The following is a 24,258-nucleotide window of genomic DNA, read 5'->3' as shown; positions in this document are numbered from 1 at the left end:
TCAGAGGGTGGCAGTTCAGACGATAATGTGCATTGTTATTTCAAAAAGCGGTCAGCCTGCCCTACGGCGTTTCAGGGCCCTCCTGTGCATTCCGCTGAGTGGGGCCGTGGGCTTCTGCCCCAAAGTCCTGCCCTGGCGCTGAAAGTGCAACCCGTCCGGGGCCCCGCATCGCGCGCGGGTTGTTCAGAAGGCAGATCCAGCGGCAGGACCGGAGATCCGGCCCACGGAGCGCAACCCAAGAGGCGCTAGGACCCAGCCGCGCCCACGGAGGGAGAAGCCCTGGGCGCGTCCCGGGCCGAGAACCGCCTCGCCGGGCTGCCGACGCGAAAACCCGCCAGGCTCCCACGGGGGTGGCTGGGGACGCCGGGCAAGAGCCGGCGGGCGCGGCGCGGGAACTGGCTTTTCAGGCCCTGCCAGCGAGATGTGGCAATTCCCCCCGCCCGCCGGCGCTGGGCGACCCAGGATGGGTGCATGTGGGGCGCCGGCGCCGAGGGCGTTTCAGCCGCACGCAGAGACGAACCTCCCCGCTTGCGAGCAAGACGCCCATCGCGGCAGCAACTTCTCGCAAGCGGGACGGCGGGAGGGGGGATAACGCTCCAAAGGGGCTGCGCAGGGCCCGAGCGCGGAGCGGCGATGGACGCGGACATCGCCAGCGGCGGCGCCCCCGAGAGCCCTCCGGCCAAGGTCGCCCCGGCGCCGGACCCGGCAACGCCGAGCTCGTTCAAGGTTTACAAGCGCCGCTGGTTCCTGCTGGCCGTCGTCTGCCTGCTCAGCTGTTCCAATGCGACGGTACGTAATCCCGGGGGCGCTCCCGGCCCGGGCTCCGACCGGGCGCGCGACTTCGGTGGTTTGCTCGGGTTGTGCCGCTCCCCCATGCGAACCAGCCCCCAGAACGGGCACCGACTGTCCGGGGCTGCCCAGCAAGAAGAAGCGGCCGGATTTCGGGGCGGGGGCGGCGCGGAGTCTCAGAACTCTGCACGTCCCGGAACTCTGCACGTCCCGGCGGGGGCAAATGCAGCGAAAATGCATTCCAGATAATCCAAGGTTCTTAGACAGACGGGAATATGCAGCTCGGACTTCGGCACGCAGAAGCAAGTGTCACGGAATTTATGGGATTTTCTCCATGTAAATGTGTGTCCATAGGGTTGTGGATAGGTGTGGCTCCAGTTTAGGCTGTTTCATAATACATGTTCCGTAAGCATATCAGTTATAGACTTAAGATTTATAATTAGTGAATTCCTTTGTATCTTTAGTGCTTTTGATTCATTATTATGTATGGTTTTTCGTTGCCTTTGTTTTGTTAACCTTATTTAGAAATAAAATAAAATGTCATGATAATAAAAATATAGGTGTATATATAGGGTTGGATCCAATGGGTGGTATCCAATGAAGTCCCATTCATTTCAGCAGGGCTATCCTAAGTAGGATTAACATTGAATACAATGTCCAGCGTTCTCTTCCCGCAGTGACCAAACCAGATGCCTATGCGAAGCCCACACACAGGACATGAGCCCAACAGCAATGGCTTTCCCATGCTCCCCAGCAACTGGTATTCAGAGGCATGCTGCCTCCAGTACTGGAGGTAACAGTCAGCATGACAGGTAGCCACTGACAGCCTTATCTTCCATGAAGTTGTTTAATCCCCTTTTAAAGCTGTCCAAGTTGGTTGCCATTACTACATCTTCTGGTAGCGAGTACCTCTGACTGTGTGCGAGTACCTCTGACTGTGTGCGTTGTGAAGAAATACTTCCTTTTGTCTGTCCTGATCGCCCATCATTTAGCTTCATTGAATGACTCCTGGGTCTAGCCTTATCAGAGAGGAAGAGTTTTTACCCCTCTTCACTTTCTCCACACCATGTATAATTGTATGCACCTCCGTCAGGTCCCTCTTTACTTGTCCTTTTTCTAAGCTAAAAAGCACCAACTGTTGTAACCTGCCCATATATGGGAGACACTCCAGCCTCTTGACAATAGAGGCAACAGGAAGCATAGCAAGTATTTCTCCCTCTCATAATATTCGAACTTTGGGTCACCTAACAAAGCTGGTCAGCAGTAGGTTCAGGATTCAGAAAAGAAAGTATGGAACCCATTGCCGCGAGATGTGTGGATGGCCACTAGTTTAAATGGCTTATTCAAAGGATTAGGCCATGAGGACTATGCATACGTGGAGGACGGTGGGACTGCAGTTGCTGGCCCCAGCCCTGCCGTCTGCATGGTGAGCGGGCCATCCGCAAAGGGGCCACCTACATGTGTACAGTGATGTGCATGCGGGCACCCCATGAACTCGGGCAACAGTAAAACAAATACAACGCAGCATAACAGCAATTTGCAGAGATAAAACCAGTCAGATTTAAAAGCCTAGGAAAATTAGGCAGATTTTCCTGGCTCAGGAATGACATCAAGTTAGGTGGCAAGTGAGTTTCAGTGGGGGGGAGCATTCATAGAATCATAGAACAGTGGGGTTGGAAAGGGCCTATAAGACCACTGAGTCTAATTCCCTGCTCAATGCAGGAATTCAAGTCAGAGCATCCCTGACAGTTGGCTGTCCAGCCTCATCTTGAATGCCTCCAATTTGGGAGAGCCCACCGCCTCCCCAGGTAATTGGTCCCATTGTCGTATTGCTCTAACAGTCAGGAAGTTTTTCCTGATGTTCAGCCGTTCATTCTGAGGCAGTGCCTCAGCTGTTCATTCCACAGCTGAGGCACTGCCACCAAGTAGGTACTTTCCCCTGTGGCCACTGCACATGTGCCACACCTCCGTATGTGCCTGTCCATACACTAAGATTGTCAACAAAGGCCTTCTATGGGTGCTCCACCCAACTTTTAAGATCTCAGTATATGGGCAGGCCCGTGTGGACACAAGCAGTCCAAGCTAGATGGACTTTGGCATCAATGGATATTTTTCCCCTAAGGCTCCGAGCTGCATGGGGGGGGGGGGTGAGTTCTGACAGAACGTGGCTGGGGAGTAAAGAGATAACCCTTCACTCTCTGCAAGATGCATTCAAAGTAAGAAATCCACCCCTACCATGCAACTAATTAACCATAACCCCTCCACCTCCAAAAGCTCCCCCACAAGACATAGCTACACACCCTATAAGAAGTATAGCATGTAGTTTGGCCTTAACCAAGCTGTCCCTGTGAAATTTAACACTGTGGAAATTGGGCTTAATAGAACTGGGAGGCCCAGATCGCTACAGAAAGCAATTTTCCCTCTTTAGACATTCTCCCAAGCCAGAATGTCCAGCCTGTATTTGTTTAGGTTTGCGTTTGATGACAATTGGAGTATTGGTTTAAACTCAGAGGGTTTAAATTGATTTTTGAAAATATGATTCATCAGCAGTTCATTAACTGTCCAATAATTTAAAAAAAAGGGGGGGGGGAGACTAGATATTTTGTAGGGAAAATCATTGAGGGTACAGTCATGGGTAGATAGAGCATCACAGCACACACTAAGTACAATCCATACAACAAAGAGTATGTGTAAAATATATATGGGCTCATCTAAAGCTATCTCTCCACAGTTTACCATGGGTTTCTGGTGGTTTGCTTACAGTACTGGAGTTTATAAAGTGTACAAAGCTTTACTGTATTTCCATGAAATTATCTGTTTTCTGTTGATCTTTGGTAGCCTTGAAATGTTTGGTTAGTTTCTCTGCCAAGATAATTTGAACTCAGAAGCAGCACCCGCTGCCATTCCAGTGACTGTAAGAGCAGGCCCACAACATGCCAAAGAGTGATTAACAGTGGTCCATGCTGGGCTGTTTTCAGAAGGACAATCCGGATCATTCCAGATAACCATTCATGTTTCCCTGAGAGGACCAGCAGACTTGTTTATTATCTTCAGCAAAGAGAGTGCTCAGTCTCTACCGCCTGCTTAATCTAGTTATTAAGTTCATCCATATAATTAGATAACTTCTGCTCATTAGTTACAGTGATATAGTCTCTGGTAAAGAAAAAAGAAATGGTCTTGTGCTCTGGACTACTTTACATATGGATTAACTGCTTAATTAGGCAATTAACCAGCTTGCCAAACTTGACCTCTCCTTTGTTTTCATTGTGACACAGAAAAGCAGTTAAGTTCCAGTAAGCTAAAGAAGTGCTTCCTAGTTTGATTTAAATGCTGCCCTCAGGAGAGTCTCTGTTATATTGTCAACAACCAGTGATTCCTTGAGGGGGGAATGGGCAAGAAACATTGGGATGAATGTTGACTGGTGGCCAACCAGTTTACACATGCATATTCATCACTTGAGGACTCTTGGGTGAACGTGTGAACCAACTGTGTTAAGCAGAAAGCACTGAAGTGATAGGAAATGTCTGTCTCTGGCATGCAATCTGTGATGGTTCATGACTGGTTTACACAGACGTCAGTCAGCAAGTCTATGTGTTTGGAAGCTTTTGGGTGCCCTGTAATAGTTATTGGTCCTGACAGGCACCCGTGGTAGCATCTTTCAGTGCTGCCAATGCTCTCCTGCAGCGTCCGATTATTTCTGGAAGGAAGGAACAAGGAAGTCACTGCATCATCCCTTTTCTGCCAGAAGAAGATCCCCATTTTAAATGCCAGATTGAGTACATCAGCATCAAAGACAGATTGTGGAAGGGTGATGTCCAGCTGCTAGTTTTGCAACTCATCATTTTACAGTGTGCTCCACTCACTGACTTATGCATGTCTGTAAAAGTTCCTATGGAAGTGTGAAGCACTCACTGAGCAAATTTCCAACCATGTTTGAAGTTATGCCCTTACCCCTGTTGGAAGAAAAAGGCGATACCCTGATTTCAACTATGGTGTATTTACTTATTTAATTACCAAACGGCATGATTTTCCATGGGGAAGTATCCACCATCTTTCGAGCAACAATAGTGAACTCTGCCCCTCGAGAGATTGAGATGGAATGATCCCACGCATGGTAGGTTCCTTCCTCTCTTGGCCTACTGACAAATGAAGAAGAATCTATTCTGTAACCATCTCAGACTTGCAATGAACCCATAAGGTTCATAAATAATTTTAAGATAAATTAATTTTTTATAAGAGATACTTCATTTTTTCAAATGAGTTCTTTAACTTTGTCAGCTGTGCTGCTTGGGCAGATTTTTCTACGGGATGCAACATAGAAAGGAAAAACCCCAAAGAAGCATGTGGTTCAGTAAACACAAACAATTTGAACTGTTAGTATCTTAAAAGATGATGGCGGAGAAATCTTATATGTTGGGGGGTGGGGGAATCGATGTAAGAGGAGCTGCTGTTTCTAAGCTCTGCTTGTGCTGGCTAGAGTGGAAGTCCCCAGCCAGGTTTTTCCTCCACACACCCAGGTTCTCTTTTTTGGAAATATTCTTTCTCATTGTCATCAATGGGAGGGAAATCAGGACACCAACTCTAGGGCTGGCATAATTATTCTCCCTTGCTGGGGTGTTTGTGTGTGTGTCCAAGGAATGAGGGGCTTTGGAACATGTACTGCACAACCAGCAGCCCCCCATGATCTTTCCTGTGGCCCCCGATGAGTGTCCTGACCCTGCCACTGCCACCGCCACCAAATCCTCCCCTGCCTGCACTCTCCTCCCCGCACCCCGAGATCCTCATAGAGATCACTCCCTGTGCTACTAGCAGGGAGGAATTAGGAGAATGAGTGTGGCAGCATCACATGCTGCCTTCAGGGCCTTTGTTCTTACAATATAAAGCAGCTCCTTATTGAGGACAAACTGGCCCTCACCTTCCTGCCCCTTCTTTTGAACTTGGAGCAACATCTGGCCGACTGACCCTCTTTGGAAACAAGAAAGCTGGGTGTTGATTCAACCCAGCAAGGCAATTCTGACATTTTTGCTAGTAAATGTAACCCGCAAGCGTAGGTGCACATTCCACGCTGGCTGCTATGAGACACTCCCCCACCAGAGCCAACTCCCACAGTCACACATTCTTCCCTGTCTGTGCCCTTTTGTATGGTCTGTGGGGGAATGCCGGTCTCACTTATGCGATAAGCGTTGTGTCCTGAGTTTTTGGCTGCTGGAGGTGAAGATGTCCCATTTTCAGACCTGTCTAGTAATCGGAGTGTACCAAATCTTGCCCTCACTAGTGATACGGAAATAATTTAATCCAGCCTTCCTGAACCTGGTGCTGTTCCAGATGTATCGGTCTGCAAGGTCCATGATCCCCAGCCAGCCTAACTATAGCCCAGACTGGGGATGAGGGAAATTGTAAACATCTGGAGGGTCCTAGGTTGGGGAAGGCTGACTTAGCCCTAATGGGGTATGCTTTGATTTGGTTTGGTATGGATGTGCTAATATCCTGTTTTCAGATTATTTAGTAATCCCCTCCTGGAGGGTGCCTCAGCCCAATTTTCAGGGATCCCCCCCGCATCTCTCTGCCTGCCCCATTCAACAGGGTCCTCTGACCCTTTGTGTAGCATTTGGGGAAGGAGCTGGAGGGGCTGCTACGCAGAAGAGCGGGTGTGTGAAACCTGCTTTCACCAGCCCAGTTGCACAAGCGTAAATCTGGATCAACCCATAGTTGGGGCCTGATTCAAAGTGCTGGTATTAACATTCAAAGCCCTAAACGGCTTGGGGCCAGGTTATCTGAAGGATTGTCTCCTCCTGGGCTCCTGCCTGGACCCTAAGATCATTTTCAGGGGTCCTTGTCCGGGAGCCCCTGCCAGAGGAAGTGAGGTAGGTAGCTACCAGTAAGAGGGCCTTTTCTGCTGTGGCACCCCAGCTGTGGAATGAGCTTCCTAGAGGGCTCTCCTGGTGCCTACGTTGTACTCTTTCCAGCACCGGGTGAAGACCTTTTTTATTTTCCCAGCATTTTTGCATGTTAGTGGTATAGTCTTTTAAATCTGTTACTGTATATTCTCTGCATGGCTGCTAGGTTTTGTTCTGGTTGTATTTTTATACTGTACTTTTAAGCTTTTATATTTTATACTGTTTTTATTCTGTACTTTGTGGTTTTAATTTTTGTGAACTGGCCAGAGAGCTTCAGCTGTTGGGAGGTATAGAAATGTAATTAATAAATATGTCATACATGCAAAGATGCACGCATAGATTCATGTATGTATGACAAGACACCCTAATTACTGTGTGTGTGTGTGTGTGTGTGTGTGTGTGTAAATGCTTAATTTTATCTGTTTTTTGCTTAGAGATCTGTCATGCATCAGTCTTCTGGGCCCCAACCAAACCCTAATTTGTGTTTGCATTAGTTGCCCAGATCCCAAACTCTGATGCAGGAGGATCTCTTACCAGCTCAGTGTGCAATGCTATGCTTGTTTAGACAGAAGAAAGTCCTATAATTCCCAGCATGCCTCAGAATGGCTGGCTGGGGCATGCTGAGAGTTGCAGGACCTTTTCTGTCTAAACATGCATAGGATTGCATCCTAAACGTTTTAAGTGTTTTACCTGGATTTATATTTTGTTCTCAGGTAGAGTGCTCCAATCAGCTTCAGGTTGTTGTTTTTTTACATTGTTTCACAGAATGGGAGTCTCAAAACTCTGTAATATCTTCCGGAGAAATTCTTGCTGCACATGAGCAACCCAACCTGTTAGGCCAGCATTGCGAAGTTCACAAATACTTTTACTAGCCTTCCTATCTATTCATGCCTATTTCAGTAATCTGTGGCTTAAACAAAATGTAAATAACCAACTTTGGTAAAGCTACATTGCCAGGTTGGAGGTGATCCTTGCATGCCCCAGGTGAGTGGCTATTTTCGAGAATGACAGCACAATCCTATATAGGTTTACTCCAAAGTAAGACCCATTGAGTCAACAGGGCTTACTCCCAGGTAAGTGGGTATAGGATGGTGGCATGATTTAATACCTAACCGTTATGCCTCAAACGTGCTGTGTTAATGTTTTCCTCTATTACGTTGTAAACATACCTCTTTTCTCCTCCATCTGCAGCTATGGCTGACGTTTGCTCCAGTGGCTGATAAAACAGCTGAACAATTCCACACCTCAATGGATATGGTCAACTGGCTCTCCCTTGTGTACCTTGTGATATCAGTTCCAGTTGGATTCCTAGCAATATGGATTCTGGACACCGTTGGACTTAAATGTGCTGTAAGCTGAAACGGAGCGTGACATGAACTGGGTTGCTCCTGCGGAGGCTTTCGAAGTGTGTTCCATGGAATCTTGGGGTTCCTTTGAAACTTCTCAGGGTTTTCTCTAGAAGATCAGTCATGGCCAAACAGCCTCCCAGACAGAAAACTTGCTAACCTCTCACAATATGCAGCCAGTGCGGGGTATTGGGTGAGCTCCAAGGTGCGCAGTCTGTCATATGGAGTGACAGCAGTGAATCCCAAGATGGCTGGCTAGTGGTTTGCATGAACAAAAGGCCAAACGTTCACATTTAGGCTCATGGGCCAAATCCAGCCCATCTGTGGTCCCAATCTGGTCTTCTGGGATTCCCCAGGTGACTACACCCCTTTCCACTCGCCCCACCCCTTTTCCTTCAACCGCTGATCATTCGGTATTTTCCTGGCTTGTGCATGTTTTTTCCCCATCCTGAAAGGTTGCAATGCCCACCCCCCAAGGCTCAGTTACTGACAGGCAGAGCTTTAAGTTAAAATATGAAGTATTGGGGGGTATTTTTAGTATTTTGGCCCACCTGGTTTTGCATTGGCCCTGCTCCCTTTGTCTCCAGCCCCCCCCCCCCCCCGCCACTTCACTGAAGCCCCCGAGAGCGTCTCCGAAATCCTGTTCAACCCTCAGGCTGAAATAGGTTCAACACCTCTACGAGAAATGCACGGGTGTATTTGCTTTTAAGAAAAGGTAGCAGGAACGGAGGCCTCCAGTTTAGCATGGAACCCTAGGAAGGGGGTTGAGCCCATTCCTACACACCATTTTCCTGATGAAAAGCCCCCACTCCTCCCACACTGCCATTTGCCTCAGGAGGAAAGCTGCTATCGGCAGGGGGAGGAGAGCATAAAAGCAGCCTTGAATTCACTCAACCCTGGTTTTGTGGCCTTGTACCTTTCGGATGTTAAAAATAACCCTGTAGGGCAATAGTATTACAGCTTTCCACCTTCAGGGGACGTTTTCCATATCCATCTTAATGTACAGACAGGATCATATGTGCTTGCTTGTTAACAAAAGCTGGCAACCCTAATTGGTTGTGATGGATTGCGAAGTTGGGAACAACCTGCTTGATTGGCCACAGACCAGTTTGTAGGTGGCTGGAAAGTGATACAGATCGGAGACGGAGCCAGTTGCATCACCAGATTGGCCGGGTGAGAAGAATCCCTGAAGCTGAGCGACTTCACGTGGCAGCTGTTCAACCTGCTTGCTTGACTCACTCCCTTTTCTTGTTCAGACACGGTGTACCGCTCTGCGGCACTGATATGGTACTATGTGAGAGTTCAAAGCCCATTCCATACGTTATCCACTGTCTCGACTACTGCCCTGCAAAGCAGCTCAGTATTAAAGCCACCCCCCTGTTGCAAATTTGGGGCTGAGGCTGAGAGTCAGTAGAGATCTTCACACAACTCCCCCCTCCCCCGAGGAGAGTGGGATTGCGCCTCCTGTCCACATCCTTGGCAGCCACGTGTGCCCCATTAGTGGGAAAGGGGCCCTGCATGCGTACAGCTAAAGGCATCATTATTTGGATCCAGGTTTAGTTATACTTGGAGTAGAACCACTGAGATGTGTTAGTCATGACTAACAAAAATCCTGTTGTTTTCAGTTGGTCCACTCTTAAGTCTGACCAAATCTGGATCTAATCCATTGGGTTCCTTCACCTGAGCAGGAATCCTGATCGACCATGGCCCCAGTCAAGCAAAGGATCAATGCCATGCAGTGGCTCAGGGACGGACGCTCGTTACGTCAATGTTTGGGGCCTGTGGAGAACTGGCACAATCCTTCTTAGCCTCATACATTCATGGAATGCACTGGGAGCAGGGTGAAGAATCCTAGTGACTTGCTTGCCTGAGGCCAACTAGTGAGCTTATGGGGGAGGACATTTGAACCACAGGACTCCCTGGGTTTACGGATCAGCCTCCTAGCCTCCTTGCTCCACTAGGTTGTCAACGTCCTGCCAGTCTTACAGCTATCTGCTAACTAATTGGTTCGATAGCTATATAAAAAAGACATTTTATTGAAAACGAAGAAAAGGGTACTTGCTATTCAAGACCGGATTGCAAATTTACTTATTATATTTATTAAACTCCTCATAAAATACATTTTGCAATTTAAAACAACAACACAAAGTCACAATAAAATCAACAATATAAAACTAATAAATGTGCCAACTTTGCACAAAATACAAAGTATTTATTTTTATGTATTTCTTCATCATGTATGAGAGGTAAAACCAAAATAACAAAACGAAAATCTTAAAATATTTTAGAAGACTGTAAAAGGCTGGAAGAATAGGAAGGCCTTAGCCTGGTGCTGAAAAGATAGCAGGGTGGACGCCAGGTGAGTTTCCCTTGGGAGAGCACTCCAGAGTTCGCCAGCTGTGGGGAGGGACCGAGAAAACCCCTCTCTTGTTTCCACCCTCCAAACGAGGGGGCACTTGAAGAATGCATACAGGAAAATGAAATCGTTTTAGTATCACAATTGTCATCCAGATCAATCTTGTGGATCATTCAGGTTAACATTGGCCATGTGGTTTCTTCTGCTGCAGGTGGTCCTCTGTGCCTGGCTGAACATGATGGGAAGCGTTATCCGTATTTTCAGTGTTCTCGACTTCCTGAGCCTAGGCTCCCTGAACTTTGTATATCTGCTCGTAGGGCAGTGCCTCTGTGCTATGGCCCAGCCTCTCGTCATTTTTTCGCCTACCAAGCTAGCAGCCTTATGGTTTCCAGAACACCAGAGAGCCACAGCCAATATGATTGGTTCAATGTGTAAGTAACTGGGCACTGGTGTGCCAGTCTTGGTTACTCAGGAGCTGGGGAAGTATGGTGGCTAAGAAGCTGAGCGATGTGCCAAGAACTCCCCGCCACCACCACATCCAGTCTTCCCCCTGCCGTGAACACACAATGCTCTCCACTTCACTCTCCCATTGGCAATAACAGTAGTAGCCTGCCTTACAGGGACGTTTTAAGGATTACTGTGGTAATGTATGTGAAATGCTTTTGAATGCTTTAAAGTGCTCTATGAAGGCTGAGTATAACTTTACCTGTGGAGTTACGCTTAGCATTTATTTAGGGAATACTGAATATCTGTCCACTAGAGCAGGGATGTCGAACCACTTTCAGCCCAAAGGCCAAATTCACTTTTGGGGAAGCTCTCAGTGGTGGGCGGGGCCAAAGACTAAAAGACCCCAAATGCCAGCATATTTTAGCTGAAAGCTCTTCCTGCCAGGAACTAAGTCTTAGGAGACGCCATTTCAGCCTTTAAAAATGGGGAAGAAATCGTGCGAAAGCCAAGAAACTACCAAATGATAGGCGAGGATGGGGGGAAGCAGGAACTACCTGGTGAAGTGGGGAACAGGTTGTGACCATCTGGGTAACCCTGGAGGGCCAGGTTGGGAGGCCAGGGGGCCCAGATTTGGCCCCCGGGCTTGAGGTTCAGCACCTCTGCACTAGAGAGACTCTTAAGAATGGAAGGGGCCAAAGGAAGGAAGGAATCTAGCCCCAATATCCCTGGCCTGAAGGTCCTCTACCCATCTGGCCCCTGCAGGTTAACTCACATAGTTTACATCAGCACTCTATGAACTAGCACAAGCATCATTTACATGTTACTTTTGTGGTGTGGCTGCCACTGTAAAACAACTTCTCTCTTCATGGTCCCTAACTATCATATATAAAACCATCAGTCACTACTGTTGTCCAGATCACGTGACCACCTCATGTGTGCTTTTTAAGTCTGCTCATCGGTTGTGCCCCTGTTATGCTGCCATGATGGGCACCTCTTTATTAAAGGAATGTCCCAGGTTTGACGTTTTGGCTGTAGACAGGGGAAGTCCCCGAGTTTCAAAGCTTGGCAGTTCTGACAGATTTGAAGTTTAGGTACCGAAATTGGTTTGAAGACAACAAAGCCGTTCTAATACGTGATGAAGAATTCCCATTTTGTGTGAAAGTCATCAGTAGCTATTTTTTCTTGGCAAAAATCTGACTAAGCGACGACTGCTTTGTTGCTCAAAAGTTTAGGAGTTCTCAGCCTAGCTGCTAATTCAGTTAATTCCACAATTAATACATGTAATACTAATTCTAAGTCTCTGTTTTTAATGGAGTCTTTTAGATATATATTCAAGTAACGTAATTGTTGGAATCACTGGAGACCCATCGTGTCTCCAATTGCCCTAGGTCTTTTCTCCCTTTTTAAAATGTGAAACCACCAACAGTGTCATTAATCCACATTCAGTAATGATAGGAGGAGACTATCCATAATAGCAGACTGTAAAGGGTTTGGGTTTTTTTGCTACAAACCTTTGTACAGGGTGTGATGCAGACCTGGTCCCAGAGTGGAATGTAGACCTTACACAGAAGATGTTTCTAGAGGGAATGAACTGCAAAGGCAAAATTCAGCCTGAAACTGCTGAATTTACACTTATCAAGAAGTTCGGTCTTATCGCTCGAGGCTTAAATCAAGATCATGGGTTAAGATTAGGGATGGACGGACTCACCCACACCCGGCTCCATCGAGTGCTTGCCGAGCTGCTGCTGCCACTCACCCCTGCTGGCGGCACCACATGAGCTTTGTCACGGCCCGGTGAGTGCACCATGAAGCTGCGGGGCTGCCCGTCCTCCCTAGCGAGCCGCCATTGCGTGCAGCAGTGGTGGCTTGGGTGCTTCCGAGTAGGTAATGTTGCAGAACTGGTGGCTGGAAAGACCCCATTTACACAACGTAAGAGGCATGAATGCTCCATTCATGCCTGTAACGTTGTGTAGACGGCCCCTTTATGGCCGCCAAGTACACAATATTACCTACCCAGAAGCGCCCGAGTCATCATTGTTGTGCACAATGGCGGCTCACTAGGGAGGATGGGCAGCTGCCAGGCACTCGCTGAGCCGTGGGGTGCTTGCTGAGCAGGTCCACGGGTGCCCTGCAGGTCGGCGAGCGGGGTCTGGGAGGGTGGGCGAGAGGGAGTCTGTTCGGGAATTTGCGAACATTTTCAGAGAGCATGTGCTCCTGCTCGCATTCACTTTCGGGTTGCAAACACAAATGAAATTCTCGTACGTCCCTATCATGACACTACCAGTGGTAACGATCAATGCCAGGATGTTTGTCAACACTACGTTGTGAATGGTCATTGTTATTATTTTACGTCTGTCTATGCTTTAATGTAATTCTCATGTCTGTGTTTTTTTAATTTCTTTTGCCACGCCCACGCATTTTTTCCTTTTCTCCTTCACGTGTGTGCGCGTGTGCATGTGTGTGTGTGTATGTATGCAGGATGACCTTCCATGGATCTGATGATGTGGGCTGTAGTCCACAAGAGTTTAGCCTCCCCCAACAACTGAACAACAACAACAACCTGCCCTCCAGATGTTTTTGGACTACAACCCCCATCAGACCCAGCCAGCATGGCCAATGTGTAGGAATGGTTGGGGCATGCCATAATATATTTGTTAGTTGTTAAAGTGCCACAATAGCCTTGGTTGTTTTTGAACAGTGGGCATGTAGATGAAATGTCTGACATTGTGTTTCAGTTGCTTTAGAAAAAGAGTCACCTCTAAATCATCTGTTTTGTTTTATTTCCATGTAGCTAATCCATTGGGCCTTCTCATAGCTAATCTACTGTCACCCGCACTTGTACAGGAAGGAAAAGATATTGCTTTAATGGTAAATGAAAGATCATCAATTTAGAATTCAGTACCACTTCCATATATTTGACGGAAAAACTAAACCATTTGATTTGCTTTTAAAATCTTTGGCTGGGTTTGTGTTTTGCAGCTTGGAGTGTATGCAGGTCCCGCTATATTTGCCTGTGTGTTAGCAACCGCTGGCATTCGTCACAAGGTCCCTCCAACACCTCCATCAGCCAGTGCCACTCATTCTGATTCACTGTCGTTCTCTGGAGGCTTGAAGATGGTATGTTGCAAGCGAAGCAAGATGTTAAACTTCGGGGGAAACAAATCCCGGGTCTGTATACGTACGAGAAGCCATTTTATGCCAGGTCATATGATTGGTCCATCTACCTCCATGTTGCCCCTCCAGGCCAGTGGTTTGCCTCCCCTGCCCTGTTACCCGAGACCCTGGATCAGGAGGTGCCAAGGATTAAACCGGTCATCTGCATACAAAACATGGGCTCTGCTCCTCCTCTGTGGGCCCTCCTATATATACGAGTCTGACCTAGCCAGGCCTGGGGTTTCCAATCTGATGCCAGCGGGCAGCCCTCATGGTGCCTTCCAAGCCCCCCGCCTCTCCTGATTATTTCATTTCTTTTTTCTAAAAACATGTCATTAACTGGGAGGCTGGTATGCTGCAAAGCCAAGTGCTTTTGGTTCAAAAGAGTGACTTTGTGTTTTGGAGCTCAGACTCCACCTTTGCCTCCCAGTTAGGTTCTTGGGCAAGTTCCTTCCCACTTTGCCTTCTGGTAAATGTGTGTTTTGTGATGACATGCCTGCCATGGCAGCCATTTTGTGAGAGCACCCACAACACTCAAAAAGTGCCCACTGAACTAGGTATTATATATGTATAGAAGTTGGCTTCCATGTTTGTAACCCAGCTTAGTGATGACCTGTGCATACAAACCCAAGTCGCATTGGCAGTTGCTGGGGTCAAATACATGAAAGACACCTGATGGTTTCTGATGGTTTCTGATTCTGGCTTGTTTGGATACACCATAGTTTAAACTAACCACAGTTCCTGGTTCAAACAAAATGACAAATTGTTTGGAGTGTTACCATGTATGGGCTTGCTGGGGAAAATAGTGCTGTTTTCAAACAAACCAACTTTCTTTTCCATTTTTAGCTTCTGCGAAATAAGGCTTACATCACCCTGGCTGTCTGCTTTGGGGCAGGGTTAGCGATATTCACTTGTTTCAGTGCTCTGTTGGAACAGATCCTCTGTGTGAACGGATATTCCAATGTAAGTCACTCCACACTTGTTACAGGACTGTGTCATCTGGTGAGGGGACAGGGCTTATGGGTGAGCAGGTGAGACTCCAAAGACACCTGGGAGGGGATTATGGGAATTCAAGACAGAGGCTACCACAAGTCATAGCGGGAAGCAGTAGGTGTGGAGAGTCTGGGAGCACCTATTCTCACAGGAGCCCAGGGTAAGGTTTCTACATTGGAGGCCTGCCATTGGCTGGGGTACTGGGAATCACCGGCTTATATGGGAGAATGTTATTGAACAACCAGATATAAAAAACAAAACAAAAAACCTCTGGGTTGTTTTCTGGTCAGAAGCCCTGTTGTGAAGAATGTGCCATCCCTCATGCTTCAGTTGTGCAACTACAACACCTAAATCCATTTCCTTTGACAGTTCTTTGCAGGTGTGTGCGGTGCCTTGTTCACGGTGTTTGGATTAATTGGGGCCTTCTTCCTTGGACTGTATGTTGACAGGACAAAGACATTTACAGAAGCTACCAAGATCTCTCTTTGTCTAGCTGCACTGGCTTGCGTTGCATTTGCAGTGGTAAGTCGCTTAAGACTACGGGCGCAGTCCTATGGCCACTGGACAGCAGCTGGATTATTCGGTTTTGGGGAAGTGACCTCAGAGCCCGTGCTCTGAGGTCGGTTCTCAGAAAACCTCCGCCCCTGCCGCCTTGTAGGTGGCGTGGATCGTCGCTGGCTCCATGCTTGTAAGAGCAGTGCAGAGTGGGAGGAAAGGGGGCATTCCTAGGGGCAGGGTGGGGACCTCGGAATGGCTGGTATGACACTTCCTATGTGTCATCCAGCCGCCGCGCCCCCCCCCCCCCGAAGCTCTGTGGCTAGACAGCCGAAATCGGCCATCCAGCTGCAAATGCAGGGTTGCCGGAGCACGGACAAAGAAATCCCCTCCGCGCTCTGCCCACTCTGCACTGGATAGGCAGTCACCTCCGAGTTTGGAGGCGCCCACCTATCCCCATAGGATTGCACCCTAAATAATGTTTCTAACCGTGCATTATTATCCTATACATGTCTCCTCCGAAGGAAGTGCCATTGAGTCTGAACCCATACGGGACTGAAACCTTTGTGCTTGATCAAATGATCTGCTTACTTGAATTGCCTGCTAGATTCATCCCTGCATTTGCTTTGCATAGAGTCTGACCCAGCAAGAGCAGGACAGCATACTTCTTCACACCAGTGTGGTCACCATGTTCATTCATGCTGCATCATTTCCAGTTCTTACATATAGGAATACCTCCTAGCATCATGTTGGTTGTTGACATAACTCTAAGGTACTCCTCGCTCAGATGCCCAGGTCGACAAGTGTACTGCACACCAGTCCTTAAAATATGTTGTTCCTCCAGATTTTACCTTTGAACAATCCTTCGCCTGGCTAACCATACTTATATTAAATGGCCATTGCTCAAAATTCTAGCAATGGTTTCCATTGGTTGCCAAAATCTAAATAATTATTTTGTTATTGTTTTAGCCAACACAACACCAAGGAAATCTAAAATGAGCCAGTAGTTCAGAATTCCTTTTCCACATCAGTTCACTTGCCAAAGCATCCCAGCACACCTGCCACAGAACCCCAGCATCGCATATTGCAGAGAATATTGGAACGTTTTAGGACACTGTGGTTGTGTGGAGGATTTGACAGGCCTCTTAGGCCTTGCCATGCTGTCATATAAATTGAGTGTGTCTTAGAATACGCCCAGTACTCTTCTGTATCTCCATTGCAGGGGAATATTGACAGAACTGGGCAAGCTCTCTTTCATTCAGGATCTGTTTCCAAGGAATACCCAGAGTTCCCCTGAACATAGTTTGGAAACCACAGAGAAAACAGGCGATGTGCCTCTGAGGCAGTCTAAAATGGCGGCTGAGAAAAACTGTGTGGCTCCATGCCGTCCAGGTCCAAGGCATTTAAGGTTCAGAACTGAGTCAGACGAGCTATCAGCTCATCCTTCAGCCTGCCCAAATAAGCAGAAAGCAGAAAGGGGCAAGGCTCTCCTAGCGAGGATCTTTTCACCCTTTGTAAAAGTTTGCTCCTGATCCTGAGCTGGAGAGCATAACCCATATGGAATCTGGAGAACAGAATTGTCTAATTGTGTTGTATTCAGATAACCAGTAGAGTTGTGCTATAAACTGGGGGGGGGGGGGAACGGGACGCATCCTGAACTTCCCATATATGGAGCTGAAGCATTGTTAAGTAGACTTTGCAGCTTTGTCCGTGTTCAGTATAGACTCTCTTCCTACAGATATCTCCCTTTAGAAACCAGACCTATGCTTTGGCAGTTATCAGCTCCCTCTTAGGGTTTTTTGGATTTGCTGCCTATCCTATTGGAATGGAACTAGCTGTTGAGTGCTCTTATCCTGTGGGAGAAGGAACTACATCGGGGCTGATTTTTGTGACTGGGTAAGTAGCAGAACAGAATGAACAGGTTCAGTCAAGGAAAGGGACATTTGATCTTTTCTTCTGTACTATATGCTGTGTTGTGGGCATTAGTGCTCGTATAGCAGGGGCGCGGAACATGTGGCCTGCGTGCCCAATCCGGGTCTCCTGGGGCCACACCCTGGTGGTTTCCCAGCTTTTTTGCCATTTCCCCCTCATTCTAACAGGTTGAAATGCCTCTCCTAAGGCTCAGCTACTGGCAGGAAGAGCTTTAAGCTACAATATAGGGTTTGTTTTGGATTTCGGCCCCACCCCTTTTGCCTTTGGCTCCACCCACACTGGAATGCAGCCCCAGAGAGCTTATTTGAAATGGAAGTCTGAAAGAGGTTCCCCACCCCTGTATACGCATTGTTTCCTCCAAGTTGGAGGTAGGCTTGCCAAAATCTGAAGAGGCCATGGTGGAAGAGAAGTGGACTGTCCATTATTACATGGTACTTGCTTCCAGATTCAGGCTAAACCAGTTGCTTCTGGACATGCTGTAAGGGCATCCCATGGAAGGGACTTTGTGCAGAAAGGGGACAGTAGTGGTAGCATCCACAAACACAACCATACCCTTTGTTCAACGGCAGGAAGAACAGTTTTTCAAAAGCTTTCACAGAACTCCAAAAAGACACTCTCCCTCCCTCCTCCCTTCCAAAGTGGATCCATAGTCTCATTGGCTGGCAAACTACCAGCCTTCCTCTTTAATTTCCCAGCCCAGAAGTTAAGGATGAGGACTTTCTGCTTCTCCTTCCAGGGCAGGGAGAATTCTGACATGTGTTCAGCACCTCCTCCTTTGCATGGGCTATGTTAGAACATTTGTAGTGCCACCTCTGCTTGTGATGTAATTGCCCATATCTGGGTAAGGGAAGCAACATGCCAAGCACAGGATATGAAGCAGGGGAAAGTTCCAGGTCAAGGTAGGAGATGTGAGCAAGCATTTTGGGGTCAGACCCAGCTCGCTGGCATGCTGCCAGCGGGACTATCACTTAATGACTAGGTAGGCGATGACATTGAATGCAGAAGATAATCATCACGGTCACACTTGTCTGGAATGGTACAGATTCAACTGGGACATGATGGGCCATCCACTGAAAGCAAAGGGGGAGATGTCTAGTCTAGGCACAGAAGCAAATCTTAATTGTTAAGGACAAAAATATTTCTGCAAAACAGCTGGGATGCCAATAAACATGAAGTAACAGGGGGGGCTGACTAATGATCAGTGTTATTTTTAACAGCCAGCTACTAGGAGTTCTGTTCATGCTTTTGTTCGAAAGCCTGGCTGTGGAGAAGAAAGAGGCCCCATTCTCAACTTGTACTGCAGCCCAAGGTGAAGCACAAGACTGGACAAGTAAGTACTTCCTTCTATATTATTATATGCTACTTGGTCAGTACAGCTTGGCCTTTGGATTCCATGCAGCTTCACTGTTCCACTGCCTGTTGGTGGGGCTGTCTGAAGAAGGTGCAAGGACCCTTGTTAGAAAGATACGCAATAGATACTAATAGGGCTTAATGCCAAACTACATGTAAGGCTATTCACACTTTTTCAAAAGAACTGGGCTTAAGCTAGCCGCTTTTAGTTTCAAGGAAAAGCAGCCATGGGCTTGCGAGCTGGGACACTCTCCTGCTCTAGGATCAGAGCCTGTGTGTGTTTCCTGCTGAGAATCACCCCTGTCTGGTATTTGCCCACAAAGGTGCCAGTTACTGTACACAGCACCTTTGGGGGAAATAATCAGGAGAGGCAGAAGTCTTCTGAGACTCCGTAGCGGTGGCAGCCCTCGTTCCTTGCCCTTCATGCGTTAGTTGGAAAGAGGCTGTCTAACCTTCTTCGCAGCAACTTCCTCAGAGAACATCCAGCAGTTCCTGAAGGTGACGCCTGGTGCTGTTCTGGCAGGTGCATCTGTGGCCAGGTTGTTCTCAGAATGATATTTCTCCCCATACTTGATTTAAGCAAACAGCCAAGAGCCAAGCTACACATAGCAGAATTGCATGAAATGACCTGGTTCACATTTAGAGAAGCCACCATGGGTGAATTGCCTTGCGGGGCTTCTTGTTGCAGAAGCAGCTATCACCGTTTTGAATATTCAAGCCATGGGTGGGGTGGGGGGGACACCATAGCTTACCTTACGTGCAAACCCGAAGAGGGTGGGTTGTTGGGGTGGTTGACAAGCCACCTGCAACCTTAAAACAGCCCATGGGTTCTGGGGTGGCTTGTCAACCCCCCACCCTTATCGGATTCACACGTAACAAGCTAAGCCACACCCCCACTGCAGTTCGAATATTCAAAACGGCAGCCACAGCCACAACAAGAAGCCCTGTGGGACCTTCACCCATGCTGGCTTCTTGTTACATGTGAACTGGGCCAGTGGCTCTTGCTGGACTGTACCACTTCTGGCAGCGAGATCTCAAGGCAGCATACATGGGTTACTCTAGTGACAACGACCCAATGAGGCAGGTTGTGTATATGTGTGATTAAGCTAAGGCCTCCATACAGGATTCGGACTTAACCAGGGCTTTAAACCCAAGTCCTCCTGGACCATGTCCATCAGAAAGGACCAGTACGTACATCACAATAAAGCCATGCTGAAAACAAGCCATGGTGGGTTAGTTGTTCGCTCACTAACCCACATTACTCCCAACAGACGATCAGGCACTCACTGGCTTGCCATGGTGTCTTTCTCCCTTAGTCCTCCCGCCTGCTCCCAGCACATATCCCAGTGGCCTTTGTGGTACAACTTGTCTATACTCCTGATGTGATGAGATACACACACATCATTCTTGCCTTACGAAGCACCTGCATTGACATATATATATATATGCCAGATCTTTGGATGGGGGGTGGGGTGGGGGGATACCTTACGTTTTAGGATGAGGTGGCTGAGGGTTTTATTTATTTTAACACTTGGGGAAAAAAACCCTTCAGGGATACTCCTTTCAGCCCCTTCCTCTTCTTAAGACATGTATGCATGACTGACTTACCTCTGAGTAAGCACCCCCCCCAATTGAGGACCATGGCAATTCAGGAGGGGGGATTTAAGCTTCCCCCCTCCTGTTTTCATGCCAAAATCCCCCCCCCCAAGGAATGGTTAAAAAAAGTGTGGGAAATGAGTCTTTCCTGGTTTGGCATGTACTGAAGTTCAGCCAGCAAGGAGTTCCTCAGTTTCTTAGGTTTAGAGCTTTAGATATATTTAACAAAAAATAGAGTTTTACTGTAGGTTATCTGTTTAGATAGAGTCGGTGTTACAGATTTATGAAGATTGCTCTGAAGATTTTTGTGTATTATTTGACGGCATAATCTATTTTGGTGTCTCTGTACTGTAGAAATAGGGGAATACCGTTTGCATTCATATGGTAATATAGGAAGTTGGGTTTTTGCCTTGTACTGTTGGGCAATTTGATTGAAAATGCAAGATGATAATCAGGTCTTTGATACAGCTCATGCATCGTACTGTTTTGCTACTCAGTTATGCACTTTGCTTGAGTTGTGTAATGACTGATTTTAGTTATACATTCTATCAGGTTAAGATTTAATATTCAACTTAATTAAAAAGTTAAATAAGTTTGGATAACTTGTCTGTAGTTCAGTTACCTGTAACGTAATCCTACACGTATCTACTTAGAAGTCAGTCTCACCACATTCAGTAGAGCTTACTCCCAAGTAAGTGGGTTTAAGACTGCACTGTAAATTGACATTGCTATTTTAATATATATATTTTAAGAGCAGCTAGCTGACATTCCAGATCTATACCACACATTTAGAAATAAAATATTGATGAAATACCCCCTTTTTCTTATATCACAGCGCCATCACTGGTGATGGCTGGACTCATCAGTATGGCAGTCTGTTTCTTTGTTGTTACCTTTCACACGAATTACAAGAGGATCTACGCAGAGACGTCTCATGGCTGTTCAGTCAACGAAACAGAAGATGACACAGTAACAGCACAAGGATGAAATATTTCCAGCTGACTTCTGGACTAACCCAAGTGCCCAAAAAACAGTGTTGACACTTCAGTGACCTCAAGTGCCACAGCTGCATAAAATAGCACAGTAAATTGTATCTTGGTGGAAACTGACTGGAGCAAAAGTTGCTGCTTAACTGTATGATTCCTTCTATTTCTGATGTGCAGATGTGAGTGCAGTTAATTATGTCGCTAAAACAGCACCACCCATACACAACAGTGGTAGTTGCAGACTTGGAGAAAGAAACCTTAAGGTTTGCAGAAGTAGTAAAAAAAATATTTAGAAAGACCTCTTAAGGGGAGACCCCTAGCCCAGCCCAGCGGGGACACAGCATGCTCAGTGGCTGCATAGTGCTGAGAGTTGGTGGGAGGAGGGGAACAGAAAAGTGGGTGGGAGCGGGGAATCGAATGGAGTATCCTGGAGGAAGACACGGCTGGCTGGCTGAAGTACCGAACAGGAGCATACAATGCTGCAACATTTTTTTACAGGTTCCACATATACCATCCTAATAGGCAGCTTCATTTTCCACCCATAGAGTCGGAGACTGTATTCTGGAGCTGGAATACAAGGAGTTCACTCCATTAAGTAAGATTTAAACCAGAGGTGGGGAATGTGTGGCCCTCCAGATATTGTTCAACTGCCATTCCAATAATCCCTCACTGATTATGCTGGCTAGCTCAGGCTGATGGGAGTTGTCATCTTGAAGGCCTCGTATTCCCCACCTCTAGTTTAAAACTTAGTGATAGTGCTAAAGAGCAGCAGAGTTCAAGCCAACAACTCCCCCTACCTGGTAAGCTACACAGAGTAACATCTCTGAATCTTGCTGTGCGAACGCCTAGTTTGAATCCCCTAGGGCTACTGTGATTATTAAATGGGGTGAGGCCATGTATAACTACCCTAAGTTGCATGGGGGATGAGGGGGATTCAAATGTGACAGTTAGCTTTCAGTAGTTTCTACTTTAGAGGAAATGATTCTGCTGTGAGGGCCGTTGCTTATGTAACCAACAAACACAGCATGGCAAGAGGGAGGTAGCAGCAGGTTTGGAGGAACCCCAAGGTTTGCAGAAGTACAAAAACATATTTAGGAAAAAAACTAAGGAACCCACCAAACAGCTCATGGAATGCTTGCTCACTGACTGTTAAAGGGGATGGAAAACTGTAGGGAAGGGGAATGGAGTGGAGTGGCTAGAATCCTGAACAAGGTGCACTCCACACTGCAACATTTTGTCGCAGGTCCCACTTCTTACTTAAGTAATTTCAATTAGTAAGTTGCATAGAATAGGCAAGGCAGATGTAAGAAGTCTCTACAAACAGTCTTGCAAATAAATTCACATGAAAAGTTGAAAACCACCCAGAGAGCTTCGGCTATTGGGCGGTATAGAAATGAAATTAAATAAATAAATAAATAGTTATTAGTCCATATAGTATTTGACACCCACTCACTCTCCTGCTCACACATTCCCATGGTGGTTATTTTTGACCTAAAAATTGGAGCAGACTTGCTACAGGTGACTAGGCGAATGCCTGTTTACAAGACTTCCTGCCGCAACAAAACACAATGGACAAATGTATCCAGGGTACAACAAAAATTAGCTGTTATATTTGTCACAGACAAATTCTATGTCAAATACTCACAAAGATGTCCAATACTCACAAAGCACTTGATACAGAATTGATACAGAATTTTAAATCAGTGCAAAATATACAATCAAAATGAAACCAAACACAAATACATAGCAAAAATATATACAGAATCTTTCTAAGAATATACTCTGAAGGAAAACTCATATTTAAATAAAAAAGAAAGCATGCGATATAAATACTTTTTACTGACATTGCATTTCAGGACTGATCATTCAGAGAGACAAAGTGGCTTGCAAGGCAAACAACTGGAAAACGATACGCAACAAAACCCTGTTTAAGACAGAACAAGTAAACAAGTATGTGCATTTCTAGCTTCTGTTTAGGCACACAGTGTGGAAACAGTGTTCACCTAATGGTTATAATATCGCAATGACTTCAGTGAATTGTTTAGCACACATATTGCAAACAGCAAGTACTACACAAGAGGCAAACTATTCCAGATGGCCAGCTTTGTCTTATATTGTGGAATAATCAAGGATGCTTTTCAAGGTATTTGCTAACAAAGATTGCTCAGCTTATTGAAAAGGTCTAGTACAAAGCAATGCATTAACCGGGTGTTTCTGATTTTTTTCAAATACAGGCCCCCTTCTAAGTCATCTCTTTGGTATGTGAACACATAGACTCCTCACCTATAGCTGTATGTATGCAGACCACTGCAGGATCTATGGATTGGGCCACTAATCCCACACCAGTATTAGAAAAGGGCTACCACAGGCTCTCTCCTACAATAGGCCAGCCAGGGGAGAAGGCAGGAAGGGGAGAAGGCAGGAAGGGGAGAAGCTGCTGCGGCCAGAAGCTCTCATATGTTCCCCCAGCTTTCAGGGTTAGCAGGGCAGTTTTGATGGGTGCAAAGCTCAACCTCTGCTTCTAGGAGGGAAGCGCCCATGGCTTTTGTTTGCTTCAAGAGCTAATCCCTCTCTGGAACTTCTTCCCCTGCACACATGCCTCCCCCCCATCTCCTCCCCCCCAGTATGAGAACCACTGCATGAGGTACAAAAAGAAAAGAGTAAATGATTTACAGTCTGGTTAAAATCAAGATTAGCTGTGGTAGTGAACATTTGTGTACAGAATATATTGGACTTTTAGTATTAGATCTCGTATCACATTCTCCCTTTCCCCAAAGTCAGCTATATTCATAGACAAACTGGCTTAACAGTCACCCTTCTCAAGAAACCCTGGGAACTACAGTTGTGTGTGAGAGGGCAGAGAATCCTCAGCACCTTCACCAAATCACAGTTCCAAGGGAAGCCAGAACAGTTAAATT

General features: G+C 46.7%; 1 protein-coding gene across 3 annotated transcripts; it reads left to right on the top strand.

Annotated features, from left to right (window-relative positions):
- The first annotated feature begins 356 nt into the window (after positions 1–356).
- SLC49A3 (solute carrier family 49 member 3) lies at positions 357–23,988 on the top strand. 3 transcript variants are annotated; one of them, XR_014787850.1, is made up of 11 exons: positions 357–789; positions 7,878–8,036; positions 10,600–10,819; positions 13,627–13,703; positions 13,815–13,952; positions 14,835–14,951; positions 15,351–15,503; positions 17,215–17,372; positions 18,626–18,738; positions 21,190–21,886; positions 22,079–23,167. XR_014787850.1 is itself a non-coding variant. In XM_084834862.1 (10 exons), exons 1-10 carry the CDS (start codon positions 472–474, stop codon positions 21,339–21,341), a joined length of 1,605 nt encoding a protein of 534 aa, XP_084690988.1. In that variant the 5' UTR covers positions 357–471; the 3' UTR covers positions 21,342–23,988. The 3 variants fall into 3 exon arrangements, 1 of the variants encoding a protein (XP_084690988.1); XR_014787851.1 differs by having other exon boundaries at positions 21,190–21,935; positions 22,079–23,125; XM_084834862.1 differs by having other exon boundaries at positions 21,190–23,988.
- The last annotated feature ends 270 nt before the right edge of the window (positions 23,989–24,258 follow it).

This window comes from Heloderma suspectum, chromosome 2, assembly GCF_057233095.1.
Source record: "Heloderma suspectum isolate Gila_16-S chromosome 2, 16-S_ref, whole genome shotgun sequence".
NCBI classification, from domain to species: Eukaryota; Metazoa; Chordata; class Lepidosauria; order Squamata; family Helodermatidae; genus Heloderma; species Heloderma suspectum.
The sequence above is the reverse complement of the archived record's forward strand: the minus strand, read 5'-3'. Positions and strand labels throughout refer to the sequence as shown.